Source organism: Lipomyces oligophaga (assembly GCF_038497815.1).
Source record: "Lipomyces oligophaga strain CBS 7107 unplaced genomic scaffold V1516scaffold_5, whole genome shotgun sequence".
NCBI lineage: Eukaryota > Fungi > Ascomycota > Lipomycetes > Lipomycetales > Lipomycetaceae > Lipomyces > [Lipomyces] oligophaga.
The window spans coordinates 622,646-640,245 of NW_027117789.1; the positions used below are offsets into that span (position 1 = coordinate 622,646).

At 45.2% G+C, this 17,600-nt stretch overlaps 7 protein-coding genes across 7 annotated transcripts; 4 read left to right on the forward strand and 3 right to left on the reverse strand.

The window, feature by feature from the left end:
- Nucleotides 1–111: 111 nt before the first annotated feature.
- V1516DRAFT_625583 (uncharacterized protein) lies at nucleotides 112–2,101 on the reverse strand (the record flags this gene model as incomplete). Its single annotated transcript, XM_066919710.1, has 3 exons — nucleotides 112–236; nucleotides 297–1,953; nucleotides 2,024–2,101. 3 exons carry the CDS (start codon nucleotides 2,099–2,101, stop codon nucleotides 112–114), a joined length of 1,860 nt encoding a protein of 619 aa, XP_066776780.1.
- A 1,044-nt stretch (nucleotides 2,102–3,145) lies between these two features.
- Nucleotides 3,146–5,894, reverse strand: V1516DRAFT_677000 (uncharacterized protein; the record flags this gene model as incomplete). Its single annotated transcript, XM_066922511.1, has 3 exons — nucleotides 5,740–5,894; nucleotides 3,751–5,662; nucleotides 3,146–3,697 (listed from the first exon to the last, which is right to left on the reverse strand). Coding segments are annotated over exons 2-3 (2,258 nt in total), but the record flags the coding sequence as incomplete, so codon positions are not given.
- A 2,147-nt stretch (nucleotides 5,895–8,041) lies between these two features.
- On the forward strand, nucleotides 8,042–10,473 carry V1516DRAFT_703037 (pyridoxal phosphate-dependent transferase; the record flags this gene model as incomplete). Its single annotated transcript, XM_066924136.1, has 2 exons — nucleotides 8,042–8,476; nucleotides 8,876–10,473. 2 exons carry the CDS (start codon nucleotides 8,042–8,044, stop codon nucleotides 10,262–10,264), a joined length of 1,824 nt encoding a protein of 607 aa, XP_066776782.1. The 3' UTR covers nucleotides 10,265–10,473.
- Nucleotides 10,474–11,056: 583 nt separating this feature from the next.
- Nucleotides 11,057–12,780, forward strand: V1516DRAFT_677005 (glucose signaling factor 2-domain-containing protein). Its single transcript, XM_066922512.1, has one exon. It carries the CDS (start codon nucleotides 11,160–11,162, stop codon nucleotides 12,462–12,464), a length of 1,305 nt encoding a protein of 434 aa, XP_066776783.1. The 5' UTR covers nucleotides 11,057–11,159; the 3' UTR covers nucleotides 12,465–12,780.
- V1516DRAFT_677007 (regulatory subunit of cyclin-dependent kinase) lies at nucleotides 12,649–13,554 on the reverse strand. Its single transcript, XM_066922513.1, has 5 exons — nucleotides 13,251–13,554; nucleotides 13,174–13,200; nucleotides 12,965–13,113; nucleotides 12,885–12,912; nucleotides 12,649–12,837 (listed from the first exon to the last, which is right to left on the reverse strand). Exons 1-5 carry the CDS (start codon nucleotides 13,346–13,348, stop codon nucleotides 12,816–12,818), a joined length of 324 nt encoding a protein of 107 aa, XP_066776784.1. The 5' UTR covers nucleotides 13,349–13,554; the 3' UTR covers nucleotides 12,649–12,815.
- Nucleotides 13,555–13,709: 155 nt separating this feature from the next.
- V1516DRAFT_677010 (uncharacterized protein) lies at nucleotides 13,710–15,726 on the forward strand. Its single transcript, XM_066922514.1, has 4 exons — nucleotides 13,710–13,882; nucleotides 13,937–14,048; nucleotides 14,097–14,225; nucleotides 14,280–15,726. Exons 1-4 carry the CDS (start codon nucleotides 13,794–13,796, stop codon nucleotides 15,495–15,497), a joined length of 1,548 nt encoding a protein of 515 aa, XP_066776785.1. The 5' UTR covers nucleotides 13,710–13,793; the 3' UTR covers nucleotides 15,498–15,726.
- Nucleotides 15,727–15,896: 170 nt separating this feature from the next.
- On the forward strand, nucleotides 15,897–17,591 carry V1516DRAFT_677015 (mitochondrial carrier domain-containing protein). The gene is made up of 3 exons (XM_066922515.1): nucleotides 15,897–16,275; nucleotides 16,327–16,496; nucleotides 16,564–17,591. Exons 1-3 carry the CDS (start codon nucleotides 16,092–16,094, stop codon nucleotides 17,233–17,235), a joined length of 1,026 nt encoding a protein of 341 aa, XP_066776786.1. The 5' UTR covers nucleotides 15,897–16,091; the 3' UTR covers nucleotides 17,236–17,591.
- The last annotated feature ends 9 nt before the right edge of the window (nucleotides 17,592–17,600 follow it).

Below are 17,600 nucleotides of genomic sequence, written 5' to 3' on the forward strand. Positions count from 1 at the left end.
TACTGGTGCTTTGCACATGATTAGGTCGTTATATTCTGTATTATATCTCTACATCAGCTGCCGCCCGCACCCCGCAATCGTCACATGATAACGTCTTAGCCGACTGGCTGTTTAGAACAGATCTGCGGCAGTGAACACGTTAAAGTTATTGTCGTCTGCAAAGAATTCATCGCCGTCGTGTTCATCCCAGTCATAATCTTCGTCTTCTTCATCTTCATCGTCCTCATCCAGATCGTCTGAATTATACCATTCGTCGTCTCCAACATCGTCCGTCGATGGCCGCGAAGGAAGAATACTATTACTATTCTGCGCGCGAACAACAGGAGTCTCAGACACAATCGGCGTCGCTATGCCACTCTTACTGATTTTGTTAGCGGCTCGTTTTAATTTCGGACTCTTTGAGTTCTCGGATGGCGATAAATGTCGCTTCCGGATTGGCATTGCTAACTCGACGGAATTCATCCACAGCAATTCGAGACGCGGAAGAGCTCCTTTGAGCATAGCTGCTTGGCGTTGGCAGATATCGTACACGCCAGCGCCATAAAACACCGTCGGCGTATAATTCAGAAACAGCCTTCTTAAGCGAGAAAATTTTTGCATATGGTCGACCAGATCTCGAAACCGCACTGCCGCGCGTGAAAAATCAATTGCCAAAGAGCGGATCTGGCTCCCTGCAGAACTAGTTGCCAATCGTTGAAGATCAGGTAAACTCCAAGGTGCCAGAACAATTGTCTGAGAGTTTGAAATTGACCATACGTGAACTGACAATTTGTGCAACGTGATTGGTTTCTCATATTCGGTCATGCTTGAGAGATGACGATGGTGATAATGGTGATTTCGTCGTCGTCGTTGTGGTTTGCTTGTTGTTTCAAGCGAAAGTAGCCAAGGAACTATAAATTGATTTAAAACGCGATCCTCAGTAAGAGGCTCGCATACTAATTTCAAATTCAAATTCTCGACCGCGCGCACGTTCCGCAGCAATGTTGTCATCAGAGGCGAAAATTCATATTCTTCATCTCTATGTAAGGGAAACAAGGATTTGCTGAAGGTCAAATCCAGAGTTTTAAGCTCGCTTGGTAGGATGCTAGTCTCTGACAACGTACGGAGAGCCAGTGAATCTGGAGTATCGAGTCTGAACGAGGTCAGAGTTGATAGATCGATGCGGGAACACAGCAACTCGAAATTAATTCGTGGGAAATTGAATAGGGCGAGTGTATCTAGCTGGAGAGGATAAGAAAGGTAAGAGAGCAAAACGGCTAAAAATGCCGACTTGTTGTGTGTTGTAAAGAGGTCGAACACATCGGACTGCTGCTGGTTGATATCATCAATAACACTACTGTCGAGATCGTCTTTGTCAGCGACCCGCACACTGAGATAGGACAGAGAATCGCTAAAGGCGTTGATAATACCCGCTATGGTTCGCGTTTCGTCGAGCGACCGAAGTCGTAGAATGCGAAGCGACTTTAGACGAGGAAGAGCTGTACCTGTGGCGCGCAAGATAGGAGGAACCGAACACATTTGCAGGCCGACCAATGTAGGAAGCTGCAAAATGGCCTCGAGAAGCTCACAGGGGAGAGCGACGCGACAAGCGTTCCATTCAAAAGTTCGAACTGAGGGCATATTCAACACAGCTGACCCTATTTTTACTGCGTCCTCGGAGGGAAGATGGACGACCGAGTCGTCCATGCCGCGCAAATGTGCTTCCCAAATATCCTGTAGAGTATGAAATTCGCGGGCATGTTGACCGTCTTGAGCGAGACTGTTGGACGAAGTGAACCTCAGACGCTGGATGTACGGTAGCGCGTAGAACGGCAGACTACACACTGTGTTGACAATACCTGCTGCGTTGGACGCAAAGAGCGGCAAAGTAACGTCGTGATATAGCACAGGAACTGCATTCTTATGTAGTAATTTGCTTGTTTGTGACAGGTTACTGAGCGATGCCTGCTGGACCTAGAAAGCCAATACTTGCTTAGAAGCCGGGCTCTGCAGCTTGGGACGAACGCGGGAAATAGATACTCACCATTGAACATATTCGCCACAACACCTCGACCGGCAGCTTGTCCAGTTGAGGAGTCGCACTGTAGGTTTCTTGCAACATAGCTGCTCTTCTTTCTGCTATGTTTACGTATTATCGCAACACGCTGTGTCAAGTATTCTAAAGGGATGAACTTGGAAGTGCCGTCGGGAAGCCGACCTGCTTGGGTGTTTGGTGCGTGCGGCGAAGGGGCGCCTAGGAATTGGGAGATATTCCGGAACTGCACGTGAAAAGGCTGCGCGGACGACAATCCGATTGTGCTGCGATGAGCCAGCACACGATGGGCTAACCGATGATGGACCAACCGATAATGGGGTAATAGCAATCACCAAACTGGGTAATCTTCTATCTTGATGTTTGCGCTTTCCGCCTGATTAGCCTTGAACTTTATGCGTAGATAATTCCGAAAAGTGACCGGACAATAAATAATACAGAGATGAAGGATAAGAGTAATCCGAGTTTCGGAGCTTGTCGGAACAAACACTGGCCGACTAATGTTCCGAACGTGGTCCGATGTGTACTTGAGCTCAAGACTGATTTCTCAGTATACTTCAACTATTCAGGACCCACTACCTTCGTAATCACAGACACAGATGCACATCTAATGAATCCATGCTCCAACCGGCTACATCGAATTGAAACTAAACATATGTATCCATATATATATTTTTTGTACATTATGTACATGCACTTCGATAGATATATATCTTATAGCCTGGATTAACCTCTACGGTAGCTCGTGGCTCTTTCCCCTCCCGGGCCTCACCATACCTTATGGGCCGCGAGCGTCTCGATGTAGTCACGTTTGCCACTGCCTGTTTCGAACGTTAGTCGGAATCTGTCTCTTGCGAAGGGTCACAATTGAGCCAGTCAGCTCTTATGTCATTCAAACCTGAACCCAAGTGCATCTGAATTTTCCAAATTGTGGTCTCTCAGCCTATCTCGTTCAAGCGTTTTGAAGTGCTACGAGTGAGATATGGTAACATAATCCCGGTACTGACTCCCGCTGCTGAATTGACTCTGTTACACTACCTGATGTCGGTACACTATCAGTCCCAATCACACTGCCCAATAGAGTAACTCCCATCTCGCCACTGGATAAGTTGATACCGTATTATTTATTATTAAAAAGATACTATGCTATTCGTAATAGCTCAAAACAAAACAAATTAAACTCACTCACTATCTTCGGGGATACCATGACCTCGTCATTCTCACAATTAAACCGATAAGTGACATCCAATCACGATAACTCAGTAAAACCAACAAACAAGCTCTAATGCAAATATAATCATTCATAAAAACATGTATAACACCGCGACTCCTCATGCACTTCCATCTCCATCTTGTATGCATTCATCTCTCTCTTAATCTCATCAATAACATGCTGGGAGTAGGTTACCGCGTGGTCTGCTATTTTGCGGTCATATTCGCCCGCAGTCCACGTATCATAGACTTTGATGTGCGGCGAAAATGAAACGCCAGGCGATCCAGTCGTCGAGCTCGACGACTGGGAAGGCGATGATCGATGGCAAGGTAAATTGCCACCTTCGTTTGCCAGCATACTCATTGATACAGAATTGCTAGAAGAAGATCGCGAATGATACGAATCACGAACTAGTTCAGGCAAATTGTTTTCTGCTGGGGTGATCGTGGAAACTGCACGCGTTAAAATCCTGATAGCTTGCATCCAACCAAAATTTGCAACTTACTCTTAAGAATACTTTTCGGAACAAATCCAGTTCTTGCGATGCGCCCGTCCAAATACTCGCTCCCATATGCATCCTCATTTTGGCATTCACCGTCGCTATGAACCTCAACTGGGTCCATGTTTTCTTCATGTTCTCCGTTAGACACGCTTGTTGCGGTCTCATAAACCATTTCAGCATGTATATTATTCGAAGATTCAGTAGGCGATACATCCTTCGATCGACGTAGTCCACCAAATGAAAGCCGTTTCAAAGCTTTTGACATTGCTGAAACTGATGAACTCGAGTTGGAGCTATTGGTTGATTTCACTCCGCCTGCTTGGACTGCATCAATCTGCGGTTTCTCAGTGTAGCGAACTCCGCTAGATCTGTCTCTGGCATTTGCAACCAACGGAAATGAATTTGACCGATTAGTCAAAGGAACCATTATAAGACTACTATCTTCGACGTTTTCTAGACTAGTAAACGAAATCGCTTTCTTTAGTCTGGCAACAAACACATTCGACTCTATTCCAGGCGTCAGTGCGCTAGCAGAAAGAGCTGGGGTGTTTGTGCTTGAATTACGGACAGGCGCTGCTGTCGGAATCTGCTTAGACTTCGCACGATCGACTTCAATACATGCTGCTCCTCGTCCTACAGCTGCACTTGCTGAACCAAATCTGTTCGATCCGTCGAGCCTACTTCTTCCTTCTCTTATGCTCTCTGCCGTCATCGCGTCAGCCTCGCGACTCAGCCCTTCGCTCGCGGCCAGAGCCACGCGCGGCTCAAACATTGACGGCTCTTGTTGCATAGGTCGAGCCGCACGTGATGTCAAGGGGTAAGTCAGCGGCATATTGACGGGAGAGCAAGAAGAGCTCGAAGAAGAGCATGAAGAATTTGTCGTTGTGGCAGCTACTGCAGCTTGCTCCATATTTTGAAGTGCCTTGCGGCGATTATAATCACCCATAGATGTAGGAAAGCTGTACGAAGTCGAGCGAGAGAAAAATGGAGATCCAAGAGGAGATGAACTCCTATCGGAAGGAGGCAGCGACGTCAGTGATGGTGACAATGAAGGAGCACTAGGAGAATCAGTGTCGAGTGACCTGTTCCGAGAATGACGCTGATAGGATGAAGGCTGAATGTCTCGCGGAATAATCATACTAACTGGACGGACTTGTCGTTGCTGGCGGCCATAAATCGCTGGAGGAGATTGGATGAGACCCGACTGAGATCGATTCCAAACATGCTGAGCTTGCTGAGGCGACGGTACGGCAGGGCTCGAGGGTGATGGGTCTCGCGAAGCATATCTTTGGTACGGAGAGAGATCTGTATCGAGAGAATAGAGCTGAGGGGACCGCGGAGTAGCAGCAGCTACAGTAGACTGCGATATGGGATTGGATGCCATGATCATCGATCTTGGCCGCTGCTGAGAAGAAGACTCATGCGTATAACAAGGCAACTCGGATTGGTTAACCGCAGAGCTAGATACAGAGCGAGAATGACTTGCCGGAGTCGGAGCTGAATAGACCGGCTGAGAGGCACTACGAATTCTAGGATTTGTGGAATTCACAGGAGTGGCAGAATCAGAGCGGGAATATCCCGGACGGTAACGAGCTGCAATAGAAGGTGCCTGGTGCTGCTCAGAGTTTCCATTGCCAGAAAAGTAAGGCTGAATGCTGGGAGATCCAGGTCGATTTGCAGACTGGCCAGAAAGAAGTGTTTTGGATGGCAAGTGAGGAATATGACGAACATGTTTCGGTGCCATATTATTGGGTTGAGCATAGCTCTGTCCAAAAGTTTGGGCGGTCTGCGCAGGATAGGTCTGATGCAATTCAATGTGAGAATTGTATGCTGCAGACGGATGAGCGGGAACAGAATGTTGTTGTGCGCCGTTCCAGTCCTGCTGGAAGTGCATCATTCTGGAGAGTATGCGAGTCTGCAGAATGGTTAGCAATTGAAAGACTAGATATCCAAAGATAATAAAACCAGAATTTGGCAAATAGTTTTGCTTACTGAGACAGTTGATTGGAGGCGTCCCAAGAAACAAGTGACGTGAAGGGGGACGTCTAAAAATAAGTAGTTAGCGGGGTCTACCACAACAACCAATCCAAAGTAAGGCAGCAATCACGTCCAACAACATATCATCAAGGTGGATAGCGACAAAAAACTGAAAAATAGAGCAAAAGCAAAAAAGAGGAAAAACGAACCAACTAGAAAATTATGTACACTGATTAAAAAGTCAAGAACATGACAAGAACGGTTCGGATGCGGCAAAGTTTGATCTAAGATTGGGTGACTATCAACCTGTCTATAACTGGAATTCAGCTGGCGACAGCAGACAACAAAGGAATATCAGGCAAGAGTCAGCAGTAAGAAATAAAAAATTTGGAAAGAAGAGGTTGAGCAGGAAGAGAATAAAACAACGGAGAAAAAGCTGAACAGGGATGAGAACAGAGCCAAAGCTGAATGATTTTATTGATGACGAAGTTATCGGCTTCGACGAACGAGCGGTTTTCGAAGCATATGGCCCCCATTCCAGCGCCATGCTTATAAACATGAAACTCTCCTCACTGCTCACTCCAGTCTGTCCAAATTTACTTTTGAATAGCCACTATCACATCCAGTAGCTCATTATATTTCTAACTGTTTATTTCCAATTAATATACTGACAAAGCTGTTCGCAAATCTACCGAATCTGACCACAGATAATCCACTGTTCCAGCATCTTGAAAGTTGACACCGACAACTCAAGGCGTTTGTGACTCCTGTTAGTAGCATTAGTGCGGCGTATGGTGGGGCGCTTCAGGCAGTGTAACGTGCACGGATGCTATCAAGGGGTGCATCTTATGGCTCTGGAGTTCCATATATAGTAGCAGTCGTGGCTGGTGTTGCACCCACGTGAGCCGGAGGAGGAAGTCGAGCCAGACACCGGACGAGATAAATAAGACCTTAAAGAACTGGAAAGAACCATAGCCGGCTAGGGATTAGAAGGGATCAATTAATTATATTGGAGATAAGTTCAATAGCAGTGTTTGTGTCTGACTGGATCAGATGTGGGATGGAAAGGCGGCTGGCTGGCCGGACCAAATACATCTGGCTGGCTACTAATCGTTCTAGAGGAGCTATTACGGCACAGGTTGTCGTAGATTCGTGCCTCTGTAAGCTCTTAGGGTGGTAAACAGACATGTGCATATGTGCGACAAATATAGCACTGAATTGTTGTCACCATCTGGCCGGCTCTACCAATTGCGATTATGCCGACTGAGCCGTGCTGGGCTGGGCACTTCTATCCTTCCGCCTGGTCAATGGATGAACTGCGATCATCGGTAATAACGAGCACGTGATGGCTTCTCGGTGATTTTGTTGCAAGAGTTCAGAGGCTGCGAATAAATATCAATAAAGTCTGTCACTGTCTTTTCAGTTAGTAGTCACTGAGCTGTTGGCATATGGTTACTGTGGGTTCGACGTACGGACGCAGGGTCACTGAACTGTCCAAACTGCGTGCATCGAAGTAATGATTCGCCATTCTAGAACCCGTACGCCTCCAGCAACGAGCTTGCAATCCAAATTTTGGAACTCAGTCGTAAGTATCTATTAATCAAACTGAATGTATTTTTGCGGTCGACATATTTCTATTCAGCTCCTGCACTCTACTCAAATTATACATAGATCTGGGAATTATGTAATAGCTTGGTGGCAGGCAGATGCTAACTCAGGACTAGTCTGTGTGCTAAGCGAAAACTCAGACCGGCTCAGGAACAAGACCAGTCTTTTGGGGTCCATTTATATATCTTATGGTCTATTTTTTTCTATTTTTTTTTTCATATCTGAGATTGAGAGGACGGATTAGTTTTGACTAGTCAGAGATTAAAGCAATATTGACCTGGCAAATCAATAGATTAGCTGAGATATCTGTCGGATTAGCCGGCCATTCCGTGTCGTCTGGCTCAAGTCTGGCTCAATCGGTCTCCCATAACAATGCCTCTTACCTCCTCTCACCGGCCAGAGTTGTCATCTATTTCTTCACGTGCAAAAAAACCCAAATGAAGTCATGCACGTGACAGCTCTACCTGAGGAATGTTCCGCATCCGGAACTGGCATAGCCTATGCTGGGTTGGCAATGGAGCATAGATATGAGTAAGTAGTTGCGTATATGCCACAATAGCACCACCTTTTATGATTCTATCCACAGTACGCAACGTCTACTTCGCAAGCTAATTTCCTTCCCGGCAACCCGCATTTTACTGTCTTCCTATTCCATCTTTATCCGGGGCAAGTCATTCTTTTTCGTCTTCCTGCCTCTTAACAGATGATAATGCCTGCAAATCAGACGAAGCTGGCTACCCTGTTTGCTCAGGCGCAGGCGCAGATCCAGCTGCCTTCAGCGACTCTTCCGTCACAGGGTAGCACTGCAAACTCAGCCGACGGCATGTCCGGAGGAGATTCGCCTGCACTTATACTGAGCAGAACCATCTCTGAATCTATTGGAGCTTCGAAACTAGATCTTTCTCCTGAGGAGATTAAACGGAGGGAAATGCAATTTGGTCCGCTCACTCATCCTTCGCATAAATATGTCTCTCAGCATCCCAAGGGAGAACCCGTTCCAGAAGTCGTCATTGAAGACCCTCCTCTCTTTCACCTGATCTTTACGTTCATTTCCTACTTAATTCTTATAATCATCGGTCACATAGAGGACTTTTTCGGCAAACGGTTTAGAAAGGAACAGTTTGCTCCGTTAATTCAGAAAAATGTATGTCTACAGCTTCTTCACTTTTGCTTTCTACTGTGTTTGGATTTTCCCCAACAAGGCGTCCACTTCCGCGTCCATACGTTCAGAGCAAATTGAAAGGCCTTTTTCTTGCTCTTTTAGTGCCTCTCTACGTTTGATTTCTACTTTCTATCACTATAGTCTATTCATTTCTTTATAACGAATGGACGCGGAAGTGTTTATTTTGTCGTAACGCGTTCAATGTTGTTTTCCAGTTCCTTGCTTCGGTGGCGCGCACCGACCGCTTTCCAGCTGATATGGTGCGGGTGGCGCGTTTCGTTGATCTCCAGACGACCTTGAAAGCTCTCCCATATCCCAATACAATTAATTAGTATTAGTGAAAGGATATAATGATCAGTTCATAATTAACGATGTTTTTAGGGCTATGCTGCACTCACTTCGGATTTTGACTCCTTTTATACTCGCCGCTTGAAGCGTAGATTAGACGACTGTTTCTCTCGTCCTACTATTGGAGTTCCTGGACGCTTCATTCGGATTTTTGATCGTATTACTCATGACAACTGTGACACCTTTGAATATCTAGGAACAACCACTGATATTCTTAACTTGTCATCTTATAATTATCTTGGATTTGCTCAATCAGAAGGCCAATGTGCTGATGCCGCGATTGATATCATTCAACGATACTCTACTTCTTCAGGTGGTCCTCGTGCGGTTGCAGGCACTACTGACTTACATCTTGAAACCGAAGATTTGGTTGCGCGTTTCGTCGGCAAGGAATCATCCATGATATTTTCTATGGGTTATGCCACAAACGCGGCTGCCTTTCCCTCACTTGTGTCCAAGGGATGTCTGATTATTTCGGATGAGCTTAACCATGCATCTATTCGATTTGGTGCCCGTCTATCTGGTGCCGTCATCCGCACGTTTAAGCATAATGATATGCATGATCTCGAGCGGCTTTTGAGAGAGCAAATAAGCCAGGGACAACCTCGACACCACCGACCGTGGAAGAAAATTCTTATTGTTGTTGAAGGTCTCTATTCTATGGAGGGTACTATGTGTAACCTTCCTGGATTACTGGAATTACGCAAGAAATACAAATTCTACTTATTTGTTGACGAGGCTCACTCTATTGGAGCTATGGGACCGCGTGGACGGGGAGTTTGTGATTATTTTGGAATTGATCCAGCGGAGGTCGATATTCTGATGGGCACCTTGACCAAGTCATTTGGTGCTTCAGGCGGTTATATTGCTGCTGATAAGAAGACTATCGACGCTCTTAAATACGGCAACATGGCCTATGTGTACGCAGAGTCTATTTCTCCGCCTATTCTTGCACAGATTCAGGCCTCGTTGCGCACTATTATGGGTGAAATAGTTCCTGGTGAAGGAGAAGAGAGATTGCAGAGACTTGCTTTCAACTCTCGGTATTTACGATTAGGATTGAAGCGTCTTGGATTTATTGTATATGGACACGATGACTCTCCTATTATTCCGCTATTACTTTTCTGTCCTGCAAAGATGCCTGCGTTTTCGCGAGAAATGCTTAAGCGAAATATTGGAGTAGTTGTAGTGGGATACCCGGCAACACCACTGGTGAGTTCGCGTGTGCGATTCTGCTTATCGTCTGCGCTGAATAAGGAGGATTTGGATGTTATTTTGAGGGCGTGCGACGAGTTAGGAGATCAGTTAATGTTGAAGATCAGACCTGCTAATGAGCGGGGAGAGAAGTTACGATGGAATGTGGATGATGTGATTCGTAAGGGAGTTGTTGACACGAAACGGTCCGTTCGACTAGATGCTTGAACTGACCGGATTGTTACCAGGAGCACGGTGAAGGTGGACAGCAAGGGAAATCAAGGATTATTTTTCGAAACTGGCTAATAATGGTGGCCATACACAAACAATCATTTCATGTACACATTAGTTTATACTAATTACTATTTGTAGCCGGGTTTTATTTTTATTTTTTTTATTGTATTGTTGTTACTGTAATTCATTTGGTTGTTCTAGTCTAATGCTGTAAGCATAGGTATTTGGATTTGAAAGTATTATGCCTGTAGATGGGATTGATAGTTTGGTAGTTAGTTTGAAGTCAGATTGGGAAAACGGTCAGAGGGTCGACGAGCTGGCGTATATCTAAGCGAGCCGTCAGCCGAACGGGCTTAGCAGGGGCAATCTGGTGAAAGTGTTCGATTAATTAGGCAAAGGAGAATAATATGACCTAAAGATATTTTGAAATCATATTTTTACGTTTTTCTGTATAATCGATTGTCAGCTTTATCTGTAAGATAAAATACGAGACAAAGCAGACAGTCATGTGGAGAGTTTCCCGATAGCTGGTTATCGGCAATTCCCTAGAAGGAAGTTCCAAGCCCCAGCGAATGCTGGTTTTGTAAGACGGAAACAATAAATTATGACCAGATTGGAATAGGTTGTAAAGAGCTAAATTGAGTTTGGTGAAAGAGATTTAAATCAGTTGTAATAGTAGCAAATAATACAGCCCTCTATAGCGAAATATTACATAATCATTGTACACAAACACCTCGTCAGGTAAGAGCGGATGAGGAACCGATTGCACTTGTAGCAGCTTTGCCCCACCCTTTGTTCTTCCTATCTTGAATAGTGGACAAATCGGACAACGAGGCTACGAACGAGTGCCAGAACCAAGCAATTGACGACGAGCACGATCAGAAAGATAATGTCTGAGTCTGTGCAAGATCCGCCTGTGGTAACCGAAACGACGGCAGCTGTAGCTGCTGCGACAACGCCGGCGGTCACTGAGAAGAAAAAGGACAAGTTAATTGATATCTATGTTCGTCTGAACGGCGATACTGAGAAAGACTACTGCTTCTGTCTGCCTCGAGACGAACCGGTTTCTATTCTTCATAACATCTTCAATACTCTACCATTAGTGTTGTCACCGACCTTTTTCTATTATCGTCGGCCCGCCTCGTTTCATCTGTCCACATCGCCCGGATTCGTGACCTCAGAAGGCGCCCTGTTGTTTGACCACAGCCAGCGTCTTGTCCCCGTCGATGAGACCAAGACCATCGCGCAGGTCGCTCGCGAAGGTCAACTGTTTGTACCAATTTTCAAACATAACATGCGTCGCTGGGTTTCGGTAATTGCGTTTCTTCTTTTATGGCTGTATACCGACCTGCCCGAATGGCTGACGCCAACCCCAGGCATCTCACTGTTTACTGTGTCGCATAAATTGTATACCTTTTTCTACCCGCCAGATCCTGACGCCCCGCCGGAGGAGCATACAGACACTGACAAAGCAATCGACGTGGCCTTTTTCATTTTCCATATTCTGAAAGTTATCGTCATTTTTCTGATTTTCTTCTTCGGAGGCTACAATCCTATTTCGTTTAATCCCTTCCATGAATCAGTCGACGTGACCGCAGACCAGCTCCGAGCCATTGGCTGGACAGGCGCCAGAAGAGTTACCCCGGACGAATGGCGTGAGGAAAACAAATCTCGCAAAGTCGATGAAGCTGGGGGCGCTGTCAAGGCGTACGAAAAGGGCATCTTGTTGGGTCTCAGCACGGCCGGTTGCTCGTTAAAGCCTGGTGAAGGATGGGATACTCCTGTTGACTACGTCCATCCTGAGCCTGCTATTCTCATTCCACCTGCGCCAGTCGTTGCTTCTGATCCTGCGGTGAACCTGGCGAATGCTGAAGAGGCTGACTCTGCTTCTGCTGTCGCAACAACCCCTCCTCCACCTCGCCGTCGTCAAGACCCGTTTGCAGGTATAGACATGGAGTCCGTACTTTGGAGGCTCGGGCCGGAGTATGAAGAAGAGCTCACCAAAGCTCGTCGTGCGGAAATTTCTCGTCGTATGAAGTTAGGAGATACTGTTGGACTCGCTCTCAAAGAGTGGCGTCGTGCAGGTCCACTTGTATGTTCTGATGAAGTTACTGCCAAATACGAACTACGAAAGAAACTAGAAGGTCGTCCAGAATTGATGAATAAAATGCTTGGATTAAAAAAGAACGATTAAATTGAAAAGCGCTTTCCCAAAAATTGATTTGTTCATGTTACAATATTTCAAGTTTCTCATTGGTTGAGTATGTATAATCTCTATCTTGGTTTCTTATTTTTTTGAAAGGGGAGAGGATTCCTACGTTTATCATGTCATCTAGTATCCTGAGTGGAACTGTCTTTGTATCTGTATAGTTTAATTGTTGCTGCTTCAGCATGTGGGTCCGAAAACACCCGCTTTGTATTCAATTTAATTTATTTATTTTGTTGCACAGTACCTGTGCATATTATTTGCGACAGGAACGATTGGTCCTGAATAGTCCCGAATTGTCTGCCGAAAGGCTCGAGAATTGTCGTGTCTACATACTGATTAATTTGAGTCTTTAGATCGTCTATGACTTGTTAGCAGAGTAGGTCAGGAAAATCATTGCTGACTTACTTGAAAAGTAGAATATGCGGTTCCGGAGCTGGTTAAAAGTTAGATCTGTTCGGAACAATATCAAAGTGTAATCCAATTACCATGTGTTTCATAATGTTCCCATCCTAAACTCTGTGTGATTCCTAGACCTCGCCATTCGTCTTCAAGAAGAATCCTCAGAGTGCCGGCCTCTGGGTCAAAATAATCTTTCGGGATCACTTTGAGCATGTTCTTCGGTAGTGTTACGTGTCTGGCCTTGTCAGCAACTATTGCAGATATGCATAATGGATGATGACCAGAATGAACATACCTATATTCAAAATGATCGTCGGAGTATCTGGACTGTTAGCCGGCCGCATAATATTGTTAAAAAATCAAGAAATGTACCTGCTCGAATAGTGGATCATATCTTGAAATTCTTCTAGTCGAGCACGCTCAGCTTCTGACAGTAAACGAGCTTGCCGACTGCGTATTTTCTGATCCATTTGATTGGTTTTTACTCGGCTGAATTCCAAAGTGTTTTGTCGGCGTGGTATCAGACAGTTAAACTAACGATCACCTTTCTCTAGCAATACTCTCGTATTGTTTAACTTCAAACGAAAAACAATAAAGCTGCCAAATAGCAACGAAAAAAAAAATAATTAACGCGTTGCTAGGCGAATTTTTCCCGGTGTTGACTGTGTTTGTTGACTATTTCCTGCAAATGAGCTGGATCGCGCGACGAAACCCCACGCGTTCGAGTCGCGTACTATGCAAATGTAATAATGAGGACTTTGTGTAGTCATGTGAGTTCTCCAAGGAGTTCTGGGTCTTTAGACTTTAGTAGTCCTTAAATCTGAATATCCACGGCGGACTTAAAATATAAGTTTGAGGTAGAAATTAAATATAGCGCGAGTTTCTAAAATATTCTCCTCAAATAATTCAGAAATTATGTCGAAACGGACGGACGGCGAGGCAGCTACTGAGCGAAACCGGCTCATGGTCGATCTCGTTAACCAACTAACCCGTCTTCAAGCAGGGTATGCGGACAAGACTGGCAATTGTTAAATGCACGCCAAAGGCTAACAGAATAGTAAACGAGGCGGTAGATATTATGCCGATATATTTCTTGATGAGCCATCCGCAGATGAATATCCAGAGTACTATCAAATCATTCAAAAGCCGATGGCGCTGAATACTGTTCGAGTATGAATCTCCAAATTCAACTTACAAAATCCATGCTAACCGAAATAGAAAAGGGCACAGGAAGGAAAATATACTTCCTTTGATGCGTTTTCAGAAGATCTCAATTTAGTGTTCAGTAATGCAATGTACTTTAACGAGGAAGGAAGTCAAGTCTACAACGACGCCAAACATCTGCAGGTAGGCCTGTTCAAGAGATTAATTTCAACTTCTACCAGCTAACCAAGACATCAGAAAGCCTCTGTGGGCCGTCTGGAAAAACAAGAAAAAGTGTTTGCTGATTATCTCGCCACCTCTATGCCGGCATCGGCACCGACATCGTCATCGAAATCAGCAAAGAAGCGGAAAGTTGAGGAAGGAGAAGATCACACTCGGAGTGTGAAACTCAAGATATCGCTTCATAAGCCTGCTCCTGCTGAGAAGCCGCAGTCACAGAAAATCAAGCTTAATTTATCGCGGTCCAAAATTAAAGTCGAAGAAAAAGCTAAGTCCGTGGAAGAAACAGAAGCAGACGAAGAGGAGCAGGTTGGGGAAGACGACGAGGGTGAAGACGTACCTGCAGAGGATGAAGAAGATGATGATGAGGAAGCAGTGCCTCCACCACCACCTCCATCAAGTAAACGCGGCCGAGGTCGTCCGAGGATTTACCAGCAAGAGCAAGAAGAGAAATCCGGAAAGAAATCGAGTCGAGCTGCCAGTGTGGAAGACGATAATTCTCCTATTCGCAGATCGTCCCGGTTCAACGATCGAGCTGCAGACTCAGCTACGGGTTCTCCTGCACCGAAAGTAGATAACTCGGACGCTGGCGCTGGGACTGATTCGGCAAGTGCTGCAGGTGCAACAGATTCCAATGCAGAGACAGCTGCACCCGCAAAGCCCGACGATTCGCGCCTACGAGGGCCTGGGAAAACCATTAACGACGCGCTTATCACGCACTTCTCAGTGTCGTCGCATCCAAAAGGCTCCACGATTACTCCGTATCATATAGTTTTCCCACCGCATGAGTCCGAAGTGTTCCAGTCGTTCACGATAATTCTACCACCGGCATATAGCACAGTAACGATTTCGCCGACACTATCATTCTCGTTACTTGCCCGTCATTATAATTTGTACATGTCGCTCAACAATAGACGTCTTAGTCCGACCATTGTACCTGGAAATGGAGGCGTCCGGAAAGCAAATGAGCCGCCAAAAAGTTTCTACGAGGTTAATCTGGCTCAGGGCGTGAACGTGATTGAATGTCTAGTTCACGCTTCTCCTCCTGCGCCGCCTCCACAACTCCCACAGCTCAATCAAGTCCCACTGGATGCAAGTGTTTCGCCCGCCCCAGGAACGCCGGTGTTAGCAGCCTCGCCAAAATTGCCCACCGTCGGAGGTCCCAATATGGCGATGAACGGTGAGGGTAGTGAAAAGGAGCGTATAGTAGTTTGGATAATTCTTCAACGGACGTGAGTTTATGTTTTAATTTTAGTTCTATTTTTGTAAATTAGTCTAGAAGTGTACTTACTACAGTGTGTTGTTATGTTAATACAAGGCTGCTACGGGTTGGCCGGATAAACTGATTCTCTGGCAATTGAGATGTCCCATCACATCGCTCCCAACTCGGGCTTAGCTTTAGACTTTCCAAATCGCTAATGGTAGCTGTATGATTACAATGATAATTCATTTCAATTAAGCTAAATAATAGTAACTGTAATAAAAAAGTAGTTGAATAACATGTCAATCAATCAGCTGCACACTTCACTCCCTCCTCGGATTTGCGGCTATCAAACCCGGCCAATCCGGGACGTAGTAACAAAAAATTGTAATCTGAATCAAAAGCCCCGGCTATTACCGGATCAAAGAATAACGCTAATAAATACGACGTCCAATTCCTCGGTCGACAGCTGTCTTGCGGAGACTTCCTGCGTGATTTTGATTAGAGATCATCTCAGATTTCAATTTCTCTTGTATTCGAGCACATATTACGATTTTTAAATCTCCCGCTCACCTTTCTCTGTGGATAGTTCTTCATTATCAGAGATCAACATTTAATTTGAGCAAATCATGCAGCTCTTCCCTGCGAGCAATTTTGCCGTCGTCGCGAAGACATTAGCACCGGCTGGTCCGGAAGATAGAAGGACTAGTAAGGACTTTTGGATTTCGTCTGCCGCAGAGACAGCAGTGAAACCTGGTATCAAGCTCTACACTCCTGACTATTATGGCGCTTGTGCTATTGGTGGCCTTGTAGGTATGTGAATAATCTTGAATATTTGATTAGCATGTTACTAATCGATAATAGCTTGCGGACCGACGCATTCATTCGTTACGCCTCTTGATCTCGTAAAATGCCGTCGCCAGGTCGATCCAAAACTGTACACATCCAACATCCAGGGATGGAGAAAAATCATTAGTTCAGAAGGTATTGGAGGTATTTGGACCGGAGTCGGCGCAACTTTCATTGGATATTCGGTAATGAAAATCTTGTTTTCTCAAGTATTGCATATACTTGTTTGGGATTCCTGTCTAACTATAATAGTTTCAAGGAGCATTCAAATACGGCGGATACGAGTACTTTAAGCAGACATATTCTGTCCTAGTCGGAGCTCAAGCAGCCTATGATTACCGGACTTTGATCTATCTGGGCGCGTCTGCCAGCGCCGAGTTCATTGCCGATCTATTTCTTTGCCCATGGGAAGCCATCAAGGTCCGTACCCAGACCACGATTCCACCTTTCGCTTCTTCAGTTTTCGACGGATTCAAGAAAATTACCTCGGCCGAGGGTTACGGCGGCCTTTACAAAGGTCTAGCACCGCTCTGGTTCCGACAGGTACCGTACACGATGGTCAAGTTTTCGACGTTCGAAACCACCGTAGAAAAGTTATACGAATTGCTCCCAGGTAAAAAAAGTGACTACTCCGTTCTCGGCCAAACTGGTGTATCTTTCCTCGGCGGCTACATCGCCGGCATCTTTTGCGCAATCGTTTCCCATCCTGCGGACGTAATGGTCTCTAAAATCAACGCCGAAAGAGGTGCCCAAGAATCCCTTGGAGAAGTATCTGGTAGAATATATAAGCGAATCGGATTCGCGGGCCTCTGGAATGGGTTACCTGTTCGTATAGTTATGCTCGGCACTTTAACCGGCTTGCAGTGGCTCATTTATGACTCGTTCAAGCTCTTCATCGGATTACCTACTACCGGCGGTCATTAACATTTCCGTTTGTTTAGTCCGCGCAATAGTTATTTAATAAAGCCGATTTATCCTTAGAAATGTTAATACAAGATAGGTCCAGTCCGTCGCAAGCCGCAGAATGATCTGAAGTGTCAGTGATCAATATATTGTCACTAATCAATGGATAATAATATATCTTAATTCTGTTGATCTATTTCTTGTCTTTATTAATCCATTACTGTTATCTTGAATTACCTCTACTCTATTGTATTTAACATTGCTAGAGATATTGTACGAACTGTTTCAAGGAGACTAGGACAAATCCACCTACACGGCATGACCTATTTGCTACTGGCTTGAAAAATCAAAAATAAAATCCTTATTAAACGACATAATTATCAAAT

Excerpts from the sequence above, each read along its gene's own strand:
- V1516DRAFT_677007 (XM_066922513.1), bottom strand. The coding sequence starts at position 13,348 with ATGGATCAGAAAATACGCAGTCGGCAAGCTCGTTTACTGTCAGAAGCT. Across the intron at positions 13,201-13,250 it reads ATGATCCACTATTCGAGCAG|ATACTCCGACGATCATTTTG; the intron begins GTACATTTCTTG and ends CTAACAGTCCAG. Across the intron at positions 13,114-13,173 it reads GACGATCATTTTGAATATAG|ACACGTAACACTACCGAAGA; the intron begins GTATGTTCATTC and ends TGACAAGGCCAG.
- V1516DRAFT_677010 (XM_066922514.1), top strand. The coding sequence starts at position 13,794 with ATGTCGAAACGGACGGACGGCGAGGCAGCTACTGAGCGAAACCGGCTC. Across the intron at positions 13,883-13,936 it reads CTAACCCGTCTTCAAGCAGG|TAAACGAGGCGGTAGATATT; the intron begins GTATGCGGACAA and ends CTAACAGAATAG. Across the intron at positions 14,226-14,279 it reads ACGACGCCAAACATCTGCAG|AAAGCCTCTGTGGGCCGTCT; the intron begins GTAGGCCTGTTC and ends CCAAGACATCAG.
- V1516DRAFT_677005 (XM_066922512.1), top strand. The coding sequence starts at position 11,160 with ATGTCTGAGTCTGTGCAAGATCCGCCTGTGGTAACCGAAACGACGGCA.
- V1516DRAFT_677015 (XM_066922515.1), top strand. The coding sequence starts at position 16,092 with ATGCAGCTCTTCCCTGCGAGCAATTTTGCCGTCGTCGCGAAGACATTA. Across the intron at positions 16,276-16,326 it reads TGCTATTGGTGGCCTTGTAG|CTTGCGGACCGACGCATTCA; the intron begins GTATGTGAATAA and ends AATCGATAATAG. Across the intron at positions 16,497-16,563 it reads CAACTTTCATTGGATATTCG|TTTCAAGGAGCATTCAAATA; the intron begins GTAATGAAAATC and ends TAACTATAATAG.